The sequence below is a fragment of the Ascaphus truei genome, chromosome 4 (genome assembly GCF_040206685.1).
Source record: "Ascaphus truei isolate aAscTru1 chromosome 4, aAscTru1.hap1, whole genome shotgun sequence".
NCBI classification, from domain to species: Eukaryota; Metazoa; Chordata; class Amphibia; order Anura; family Ascaphidae; genus Ascaphus; species Ascaphus truei.
Genome location: NC_134486.1, coordinates 411,255,938 through 411,268,100, shown reverse-complemented (window position 1 = coordinate 411,268,100; position 12,163 = coordinate 411,255,938). Strand labels below are relative to the sequence as shown.

Below are 12,163 nucleotides of genomic sequence, written 5' to 3'. Positions count from 1 at the left end.
CGCCGCTCCTAATGGCCGCCGCACCCCCCACATGGCCGCTGACATATCGCCGCTCCTAATGGCCGCCGTTCCCCGGCCGCTGCCATGCCGCGCATGCGCAGTTGTGATGGCGCCACTGACTCATCCAATCACCGCGGGAGGAGTGGGGAGGGGGTGGTGCGCAGCTGCTATCTGCCCCCGGCGGGTGCACGCCCTGCAGCACACTGACTTGGATCTCCTGGTAGTGCTCCTGCAGGTCTTCCCACTCCCACAGCGCCGGCAAGCTCATGGTGGCTGTGATAGCCGAGGCCTCCGCTTTGCCCTCCAGCACCAGGCAGACACGGGCACTTTCTGGTGAGCATGCGCGGACAATGGGAGCTCTCCCCCCGGTCACGTGGTGTGGAGGGGGGGGGAGTGTGGTGACCCGGCCGGTAGTGGCACTGAGTATCTCCCCCTATCACGCAGCCCCGCCAGACGGGGCAGGAGGAGGAAGGAAAAGCTCCTGCTCAGGTCCAGTGAGGGAGGGAAGGTTGTTAACTTGTCGCCGGGGGGCTGGCTGCAGCAGGACACACACACACACTGACCCACACTGACAGACACACATACACACACTGACACACACTGTCTGACACACATACACACACTGACTGACACATACACAGACTGACCAGCACAGATACATACACTGACTGACACACACACACACACACTGACTGACATACACACACACACACACACACACACACACACACACACACACACACACACTGACTGAGACACACACATTGACTGACACACACATACACACACACACACTGACTGACACATACACACATTGACTGACACACACACACACACATGCACACACACACACACACACACACACACTGACTGACACACATACACACACACACACTGACTGACACACATACACACACAAACACTCACTGACTGACACACATACACACAAGGAATTCACACTTAGTGCAAATAGCTAATACAGGGGATGTGTGCCGAGCACGCGCGTTATAAGTCAAATTTATTTGCATTTTCTCAATGAAATTGTATTTTGATTTTGAATTAAAACATCGCCAACACAAATACAATTTCTGTGACAAAAGTCAAAGAAGTTTCACTTACTATGCGCGTGCACAGCACACACAGCTTTTTTTTTAGGTGATTTCAACGTTGGATGAGCTTTTACTTTTAAAAGAACTTACTGTATCTATGTAACCTGTTTGCCTTATTTTTAGGTGGCACGCAATGAAAAAGGGTGGAGAAATTGGTTTGACAGTGACTCCCCTGAAGAAGAAGTTATACCAGATGGCTACAATGATTCATTGGATACTTTTCGTAAGCTCTTACTTATCAGGTATGGAAACAGTAAAGATTACTTAAAACTTTCCAATTAAAAAATGTTCATTTATTTTAGCACTGTGCATTTTTTTGTAGTAATTCCAATATTATTTTAAAAAAGTACCTTGACCTTAATGTTCTCAGGACATCACATGGCTGGCACTACAAATGCCCTTATGGTGTCCTGAGAATGTAATGGAACTTTTGTTTGTAGCGAAGATTGTGTTCTCACACGGCAGTGCACACCAGGGGTTACTTACCACTACCTCCAATGTAGAACTGGACCTCAATTTTCTTTATTTCTCCTCCTCTACATAACATCCACGTTGCCCCTTCTTCAGTACAATTTTATGGTCCTACAATAGTGGGACAGCCTATGAGTTTCACGCACATGTTTATTATTTTTCTGGCTCTACTTGACCTTGGAGGTTGGCACCAAGGCTAACAGGAGATGGTACCAACTATAAGCAGGACTCGGGATAATGTGGCCTACCCTCATGGGAGTGGTGCCGGCATCTACTGCACCATAAGACTTCCGAATGATATGGGAAGTGACGTCACATTCGGAAGCTATAATTTACCGTGAAACTGCCTGTATCATGGAGAGCGACTGTGGGGCTGGAGTCCAGTAGCGGGAACAGGCTAGTAGATAGGTGGCAATGGTCAGTGGATAGGCAGGCAGACAGTGGGTAGGTATGGTTGTCAAAAGGGAGGCAGTAGGCAGGTAGCAGTGGTCAGCACATTGGCTGTAGTCAGAGGCAGGCTGCAGGCAGGTTCAGTGGTCAGTGGAGAGGCATAAGTTAGAGGCAGGTAGCAGTAGTCAGGAACAAGCCAGGTCAAGGACCAGAGAGGAGCAATGTACAGTAGTTATGGTCTGGTACATGAAGAAAGGGAGACAGCAACACGATAAGTCCGAGAGTTTGATCACAGGGGAAAAAACACAATAGTCAGACAAGGAGGAACATGAAGGGGAGGTTTTATAAAGGGCTGGCTGCTGATAACAGAGAGGTGCATAAAGCTGCGGCCACGGTGACGCTGACCGCGCAGGGTTTGCCGAGGTTACTTCTCGTATGCTCTCCCAAGCTTGGTGCTTGGGGAGACACCTCTGTTTGAGTTTTGACATGAGCATTCTCTGACAAAGAGTCTTTGATAAAGCGCGGACCACCGCACGAAACGCGGAAGAGTTAGACTCTTGCTATGATGTGCCAATAAAGCTTTTTGTATCCAGTTAAGAAGTCCCTTTCTGAATATTCTTTCGCAAGGCAGTTGCACCGCCTCATCCATCCACATTCTCCAGAGGGGGATCTGGACAGGAAAAGTTTGATTTTAAGTGTAATTTACAACACCTATCATAAACACTCATGCCCTGCTCTTCTCCCTCCTAGAATAATTAACCAGGGTGGGGGAGCCTTTGATCAGGGGACTTGGTGTAAACATACTGTCGTCCCCTGACCATTAACATACATGGTGGCCAATTTTCAGCTCACTGGGACCCACCGAACCAGAGTTATAGAAATACACTTTAAACAGACGTGTCACAAATTGCATTTTTCTGCCATTTTCAAAATGGCAGAACCACATTGTAAACAGTTACCCACACTCCGTTCCGTTGATCGGAGAGGGCTGGAATTTGCCATGCAATCATGCCGGAGCAGTGACTACATGATGGCTAAATCTCAGCCCTCTAGTCCTCCCAGAACCGGAGTTATGGGTTTCCACTTTGTACACTTCTGGACTTTATGTTAAAACGCCACGCGGCTTTTCTCCGCCATTGCGGGCAATGGTGGGACCCTCATGGCCGGCACGACCCTTTCTCATCACCATTGACCGTCGGACCCTGTTGGGATCAAGTAAGGGGGTCCCCTTGAGCTAGGGGCAAAAAGAATTAACCCGCTAGCTGCCCTTGGACCGGAGATACAATTTTAATATGATTGAACTTGGCCGTGACCAAGTTCCCACGCCAATTGAGTGATCAAAGCTTTTCTATTGATATTGTATCCGCTTTCGGGGTTTGCGGTTTGGCTGGCTGCCAGCTAGTCTCCGGAGGTCGGACTCGAGGAATCCCCATTGAAATACATTACTCCATTCACTTTCAATGGGGAAGCTCTGCTCCTTCTCTCGGGCGCCACCTGCAGGTCTTTTCAGATATTAGGCCAAAACCACTGAAATCTCCATTCACTTGCATGGAGCTTCAATGGCGGCCTATGGGATGAGCTGCAAATGAGGATAGAAAAGGCGGGAAGGGGAACAAAGGGCAATAAACATGTTAATGCAATTCACCCTTTCCCTCCCGACCTGATCCCAGTGTATGTGTTGGGTGCACACACTGTAAATAGGAAAAATACATACAACCAGGTGAGACACAGTTTGCAATGAGGCAGGGGCACAAAAACACTATTAAACATTATAATAGTTAACCCCTCATCTCCCATACGATGGTGTGGGTGGCCCTGTGGGGTATAACCCCTTTATTACTGGGACCACCCCCCCCCCTCCATTGCTACACCTCCCCTTCTCAATGGGTGCCCTGCGGCCTGCTGCCCCTCACAGGAAGCGGGTCTCCGGTGGCACCGTTGGAGAACTCAAGTTCAGAGGGGTTCTCTTGACGAGATAGTCCATCCGCGTTGCTGTGTTCACTACCCTTCTTGTGTTGGATAGTGAAATCAAACTCTTGCAGTGCCAAGCTGCAACGCAACAGCAACTCAGGGGATTGTGATCAGTGATGATGGTAAAGGAGCGCCCATACACATAAGGCTGTAATTTCTTTAGTGCCCACACAATTGCCAAGGACTCCTGTTCAATGGTGGCATATGCCACCTCCCTGGGGAGTAGCTTGCGACTGAGGTACACCACAGGGTGCTCTTTGCCGTCCTCCCCCACTTGGCTTAACACAGCCCCAATGCCAAAGTCTGAAGCATCCGTTTGGATTTGGAAATGTTTGGAGTAGTCCGGGGCAGCCAAGATGGGGGCACCTACAATCCAGTTAAGAAGTCCCGGTCTGAATATTCTTTCGCAAGGCAGTTGCATCGCCTCATCCATCCACATTCTCTGCATCTACCCCGGTTGGAGCACCCTGAAAAACTAGCCACGCACAAAAAACAGTGAGTTGATTTATTCATTATGGACTACCTCATATAAGATATACCTCTGGATAGAGGCTATTGGGGAGACCTAATCATTGTGTGATAGCGTGCTACGAGGGACCTTATCCTTTACATGGGACAGTCATTGTGATTGATTTTGAAAAACTTATACTTTCATGTGAACTTTTCATATGCTGGATTTCTTTGAAGTTGCACCGCTAGGGGGCGTGGTGCTCCCATTTCTCTTTCTACTCAGATCCCCTCCTGGCAGACTCAGAGACGCCAATTCTTTAGTGTGGGGCAATGAAAATGTGACCCAGAGTGAAGAATTGTGTGCGTGTGCCAGTTACCTGGGGGCAGGTACCAAAGTGCTTCCCACGTTAGCTGGCAAAAGGCAATTGGGTGCAGGTAATTTTTAACCAATATACTGGACACCTAACAAGCTCCTATTGAACCCCCAAAATAACCACAACATATATATAAGCATATGAGTGTCACAGAGGAGTGCTACTGAGCATGGCAATATATATTTAAAACCAGAGACAGCACATAAAACACAGACAAAGCTCAGTTTTAGCACATCCAGTGAAAATCATACACGGTACAGTGCCTAAATATATATGTATAAATATCTATTAAGTAAAATGGTCTTTTAGTGTGACATTTTTGGCCAAAATTGTTGTAAGCCCCTGAGCCAACGTCACGGCAGACCACAATTCAGGGGTCCCTAACGCTAATATAAATTCTTAATAACCTGTGTAATAACAGGAAGAATGATTTATAGTAAATCTGTCAATATTAGTTGCAAAGTTCTAAGTCTGATTGAAGCCTTTATTAACCTGTACATTACCAGGAAAAGCACTCTGAATTAGAGTTGTCACAACCATCCTGCAAGCAAACAAGTTCCCCTGTGTGGAAGATGCTATGGAGTGAGCCCCCAACCATTTAAATGTTGGAGGGGGTGAGCTTAAATTAAGTAGGAGGTTGCCAACCTCCAATCAGCCAGGACTAGCTGAAACACAATTGTAAAATATACTGGACACCTAACAAGCTCCTATTGAACCCCCAAAATAACCACAACATATATATAAGAATATGAGTGTCACAGAGGAGTGCTACTGAGCATGGCAATATATATTTAAAACCAGAGACAGAACATAAAACACAGACAAAGCTCAGTTTTAGCACATCCAGTGAAAATCATACACGGTACAGTGCCTAAATATATATGTATAAATATCTATTAAGTAAAATGGTCTTTTAGTTTGACATTTTTGGCCAAAATTGTTGTAAGCCCCTGATCCAACGTCACGGCAGACCACAATTCAGGGGTCCCTAACGCTAATATAAATTCTTAATAACCTGTGTAATAACAGGAAGAATGATTTATAGTAAATCTGTCAATATTAGTTGCAAAGTTCTAAGTCTGATTGAAGCCTTTATTAACCTGTACATTACCAGGAAAAGCACTCTGAATTAGAGTTGTCACAACCATCCTGCAAGCAAACAAGTTCCCCTGTGTGGAAGATGCTATGGAGTGAGCCCCCAACCATTTAAATGTGGGAGGGGGTGAGCTTAAATTAAGTAGGAGGTTGCCAACCTCCAATCAGCCAGGACTAGCTGAAACACAATTGTAAAATATACTGGACACCTAACAAGCTCCTATTGAACCCCCAAAATAACCACAACATATATATATATATAAGCATATGAGTGTGACAGAGGAGTGCTACTGAGCATGGCAATATATATTTAAAACCAGAGACAGCACATAAAACACAGACAAAGCTCAGTTTTAGCACATCCAGTGAAAATCATACACGGTACAGTGCCTAAATATATATGTATAAATATCTATTAAGTAAAATGGTCTTTTAGTTTGACATTTTTGGCCAAAATTGTTGTAAGCCCCTGAGCCAACGTCACGGCAGACCACAATTCAGGGGTCCCTAACGCTAATATAAATTCTTAATAACCTGTGTAATAACAGGAAGAATGATTTATAGTAAATCTGTCAATATTAGTTGCAAAGTTCTAAGTCTGATTGAAGCCTTTATTAACCTGTACATTACCAGGAAAAGCACTCTGAATTAGAGTTGTCACAACCATCCTGCAAGCAAACAAGTTCCCCTGTGTGGAAGATGCTATGGAGTGAGCCCCCAACCATTTAAATGTGGGAGGGGGTGAGCTTAAATTAAGTAGGAGGTTGCCAACCTCCAATCAGCCAGGACTAGCTGAAACACAATTGTAAAATATACTGGACACCTAACAAGCTCCTATTGAACCCCCAAACTCAGTTTCCCATCATGCCACTCGCGGCATACTTGCAGTTCATCGGCTGGGAGGCGTCACATCCGGTGCCTCTGCGTGCTGCGTGAGCGCCATTCAGCCATGAACTCAGTATCCCATCATGCCGCTCGCGGCACATTCGTAGTTCATTGGCTGGGTGACGTCACGTCCGGTCCACTTCCGGTATTTTAGTGCCTCACACACGGGTAATGTTACTCTTTGAGAAAGCCCAATTACTGGGTGAAACGCATTAGAGGTGCAGGGGCATGCTTCCCCTCCTCTTTTTATCCATGCTACAATAAAGGATTTCGTATACAGCACAGTCCAGCCTCAGCATTTTTTCTTCATGCATCGTGGTGCCCGCTGATTTGCCTCTCCTCACCGGAACAGGTGCCTTCTACAGTATCCAGGAATCAGACATGATCCCTGGGTACATTTTTAGGGGAACCAACAACTCCAGACCCCAACTACCTAGGCACATTCTGACAACAATTCCTCCGCAAAACCCCTTGAAACTCATGCCCTATCAATCCCTGCTTGCTGGCATCCCTGGAAAGGCAAAAACTCATACATTTTTTATTGTCACACATTTCAAGTTATGCATTTACAGTTACTGGGCTCAAGAGCTGACACTCTTGAACCCTTATAAACAGATCAGAGGTAACCAAAACAGGGCTTGACCTTTATTAAGAGCCTGGATACCCCCTCTCTATCACAGTTAAACCCCAGTGTGCACTGCATGTTCAGGCTAAGGGTAAAGAGAATTGTGGAAAGTCAAATTTTCCTTTTACTGCACCCCAGAAGCTTCATAGATGATCGGGATGTAAGAGAAGTATGTTAGATGTCACTATACAAACAATCACATGATCTTTATACCAGAGGGTCAGTGAGATAATGCAAAAGTGTAAATGGTATATATTAACAACCAATTTAAACTGCTTAGGAAAACGAATTAATTCATCTGTTTTGCTTTTCATTGATATGCTGTGTATAAACCAGTTAAGAACCTTTTAACCTTCCAAAAAAATTAGGCAAACACAAAAGAGAGAACAAAGACCAATACATATACATTATTTTGTATGTTTTTAGTAATGGAGGGTGCCACAATAGAATTGATAATAACTCCTACAGTAAATGACCCTTATTTAGCGTTGTCATTTTTATTGTTTTAAAGGTCTTGGTGTCCAGATCGTACCCTTTCCCAAGCACGAAAATATATTGGAGATTCCTTAGAGCCAAAGTACACTGAACCGGTCGTTTTAAATCTTGAGAATACATGGGAAGAAAGTGATATACGCACTCCTCTAATTTGTTTTCTATCTATGGGCTCTGATCCCACAAATCAGATTGATGCACTGGCTAAAAAAATTAAACTAGGTAAGTACAAATCATAGAGCCATAGATTGCCATGGGTATAGATTTGAGTGGTAGAGTATGAGATGTGATGTGATGTCCCAATTAACAGTTTAAGTATTGCCAACATGTACGAACTGGGTGACCAGTATGGGAATAGATGTGTGGTTGAAGGCAGGGCCGGATTAAAACCTTTAGAGGCCCTAAGCACTGAAAAGATTATGGTGCCCATCATATGTAATATAAAATAAAAACAAAACTAAACTGTAAAATAAAATTGTATTTTTCAAAATGATATTAAACTTACATATACACTGGCGACACACTTTATTCGAGCTCGGCTAGTCCCACGAATTCGGGTATACCCGGGTGTATTGAGGTTTGTGACTGTTTTCTGCCCGAGTGCATTGAGGTATTTTCCAGGCAGGGATTGAAGCATTTTATTCCCGCTGGCTGCAATACTGCACTGTATATATATATATACTGCATTACAATTCATGCCATCTGGTAGACACGCGAAGCATTGCAGCCTATTAAATCCTAATCATTATCATTTAACAGATCAGCCGCCCGTCAGCCAGGCATGAACCCAGGCTGGGAAGGTAAACACAACGGGGCTTGTCAGAGGTGAGGAGCGGCGCATTCCAGGTATCTGCCAGGTACATACTGGGTATTTGCTCGAATAAAGTGTGTCGGTGCAGTATGATGAAATTAAAATAGCTTTTTTTTTAAATTTCAATAAAAACGGCTTCATTTTTGATTTACCAAAAATGTATACGAAACGCATAAATATTTGTCATTATTGCCATTATGTTTTTTTAAGTTACTAATAAAACAGTATATAGTAATACTTACATTTGCTTTAAAAAATAATTGCAGTTTTTAAAATTAGACAAATGTTTTGTACATATGAAATACTGAATTTTGAAACAAACAAATTTGAAACAAATTCTTTGTATGGGGATTCTAACCTTTCTATGGCTCGCGTCGTCCCAAACCATACTGAAATGGTTTCCATGATGACTACAGTACTTCGATGTTTTTTTTGAAATCTCAAATTCTTTAAAAAAAACTAACTAATTTTTTGTGGTGCCCCTATTCTGTAAGGTGTGATAGGGCAGAGGACATGCATGAAAAACCCAATTGACACATCATCTAGGCTTATCACACCATGCAGAATAAGCCCCTAAAACTTGCATGACCAGCACATGATTTGTATTTTTATCTATTTGCATTTTTTTTTATTGCACATTAATTATTATGTCCCATTGAAGAATGCAGGACCATATCTATGGGACAGGGGCAGGGTGTCCATGCACGGAGGCTCATCCAGATGTCAATGCAACAGGTTTGTAACTTCTTTATTTTTGTTCATTTTGAGAGCATGTACATGTAACACACTTTCCCCCACCCCCTGGGAGATGTGGGGCCACGGTATGTGTGGTGCGATGCGATACCTGTGGCTCACAGGATACCTGAGCCTCCGCTGCTGGGGTGTATCTGAATTGGTGCTCGGTAGCGCCTCCACCTGTACGGGATTCTACTGTGTGGAATTACCCCGTTTCAGGACAATAAAGAATACACACATGGAAAGCCTAACAGTTTACTATATGTCACTAATAAAGTACAATACCCTCCAGGCCTCGCACGGCTGTACCTGCCCAAAGTACCTAGGGGCCCTATCTGCGCATGCGCAACTCACTGCACATTGGCACGCATAATCAATATGGCGGCACCGTGAGCGCTCGCTCCCCACTGAGCTGCGGCGATGCGCTCGCCTGGCCCAACCTCCCTAACTGCAGCGGAGGTAAAGAAAAGCCGGGGGGATTCCCAGAGGGAGACCCTGCCACATACAATAATGTATTTCCCTATTGTACTTGTGCACCATAGTCTAATATTAATGTGTATGACTACAGAGTAATAAGAACAATACATTGGTGTACTGTAGTTCATTTCCAGGCGAAACCCAATATTTTGATTCTACAAAAAGAAAACTTCCAAAATGGGGTGTTTGCTGCTTGAACACTTTTTTTTAAGCTGTTGAAATTTTATAAAATAAAATGTTGTGCCAGTAGAGGGCAGCTTTGCTCTATTTATGTAGAATCTTTCTTTTGGAATTACTAGCTCTATTCAAAATGTATAACAAATTAAATTGAAAAAGGTTAAAATGAGGTAGCAGTAAGAGAAGACGAACATAAGTAGCCCTATTGGTATATATGTAGCCCCCTTTCCCTATGACTATGGGAACTACACATGCTGATTACAATACCTGTGGCTCACCGAAGGCCTGGGAGCCTGGATTGAGCTTTCGCCCTTCTCGGTACGGCGCCTCCACCTGAGGAGGGATCCCAGCATAGCAGGATAACCCCTCACAAGAACCAATTACAGTGATGAGTAATACACACACACAGGTATAATATAACTGTTTACTGACACACTTAGAACAATAATACCCACAACACACATCCCCACAATACAATGATCTCAACACTGTGTTCACTACCTCGGTGGGGTTCCCCCAATGTTCTGAGGATGCCTATGGCACCTAACCACCCCAGTGTCCACAGAACAATGCCCACCTCAAAGTGTGTGGTTGTCTCGGGGGACCAGGTTTCTTAACACCTTTTTATTACTGGGATCATTGATTGAGAAAACAAAATGGTAAAATAAATTGTAATTTATTTCACAAAAAGACATACACACAATGTAACAATAGATAATGTTACCGTAGGAATATAAAGATACATTGTAGCTGCTGAGTTAAATTGACTGAAGGATTGTACAAATGCAGCCACCAAGATTTGACCATTTCTCGACAACATTTTGTGAGATTTCGCAGAGATACCTCACGAGGTGGACCGCAGCAGTCTAATGGCCCATCGGATTAACACAGCGGGGGTCCCCGCTGTCTGAATCCTACCGGGTTCCAGCTGTCTGTAAGAGAGGCGCAATAAGAAAGACTGAGTCACTCTACCTGCGCGCCACTAACAGGCGATCGCAGGGGTTTTATTTACTTTTACTATTACAGTATTGTAGCATGGGGTCTCCGGAGCTGAACCACATTGATTTCAGGTCCGGGGACCCCCTACTTCCCGAGTTGTAGGCCCCGTTATGGGGTGCCGGTATCCCGGCGGCCATGTTTAAATACTCTCACGTTACGGCCCATGTGATCAGGGGATTTAAACAAACCAGAGGGATAACGACACCCCATAACGGGGCATGTAACTAGGGAAGTAGGGGGTCCCCGGACCTGAAATCAATGCGGTTCAGCTCCTGAGATCTCCTGCTACATACTGTAATATAAAAATTAAATGAAACCCCCGATCGTATTTTAGAGGCGTGCAGGTAGAGTGACTTATTCAGTCTATCTCTTACAGCGCGTCTCTTACAGACAGCTGGAACCCAGTATGATCCACACAGCAGGGACCCCCGCTGTGTTAATCCGCTGGGCCATTAGTCTGCTGCCCTCTTCGAGAGGTATTGACGGCATCTTGCATTTTTTACCCCGAGATGTTGTCAAATCTTGGTTGCTACATCTGTATCTGAAAGGCAGCCATTTAGGGAACCTTTTGAAGCAGAATCTTTGTTGATCGAACAGAGGAGAATGAATCGATTGGCAGCTTAGGTAATTGGTTTTCAATAAAGATAAGCAAAGGCTGCATATATTAAGTGCCGCTTGGATTGTCTCTAAACGCAAACTTACTTTTCACTGTGATTATATACCAACTCTTCTAGAAAACATACCGTATGTAAATTGACTGATGACATCGGTAGGAGGTGTTGAGGTATTCCATTTTACAATTGTAAAAAATTGTCAGTAGACCTTCTCCTTATCTGATAGGTGACTTAAATTGCTGTTTTATACTAAACTATGATCTAAGTAGGAATGCCTCTTTAATAGGCTATTGCAGTGGTTCCCAAACTTTTTCGGTTCAAGGCTCCCCAAGGCGATCAGGATTTTTACGCGGCGCCCAAAGTAAAAACAAAGGTGTATATACATACCTAACAGTTGCGGTGCGCAGTTGGTGTCTCTCTCAGACACTCTCACACACTCTCACTCTCTCTGACCTCACTCTCTCTCTCTGACCTCACTCTCTCTCTCT

At 44.4% G+C, this 12,163-nt stretch overlaps 1 protein-coding gene across 4 annotated transcripts in view; it reads left to right on the top strand.

Moving 5' to 3' along the window:
• The window catches only part of DNAH8 (dynein axonemal heavy chain 8), a 1,091,167-nt gene that overhangs the window by 977,832 nt on the left and 101,172 nt on the right, over positions 1 to 12,163 (top strand). For all 4 annotated transcript variants that reach the window (XM_075598772.1, XM_075598771.1, XM_075598773.1 and 1 more), the window contains 3 exons: positions 1,233 to 1,351; positions 7,882 to 8,084; positions 9,335 to 9,408. In XM_075598772.1, coding sequence (XP_075454887.1) covers positions 1,233 to 1,351; positions 7,882 to 8,084; positions 9,335 to 9,408 — 396 coding nt within the window. The remainder of the gene's footprint in view (positions 1 to 1,232; positions 1,352 to 7,881; positions 8,085 to 9,334; positions 9,409 to 12,163) is intronic.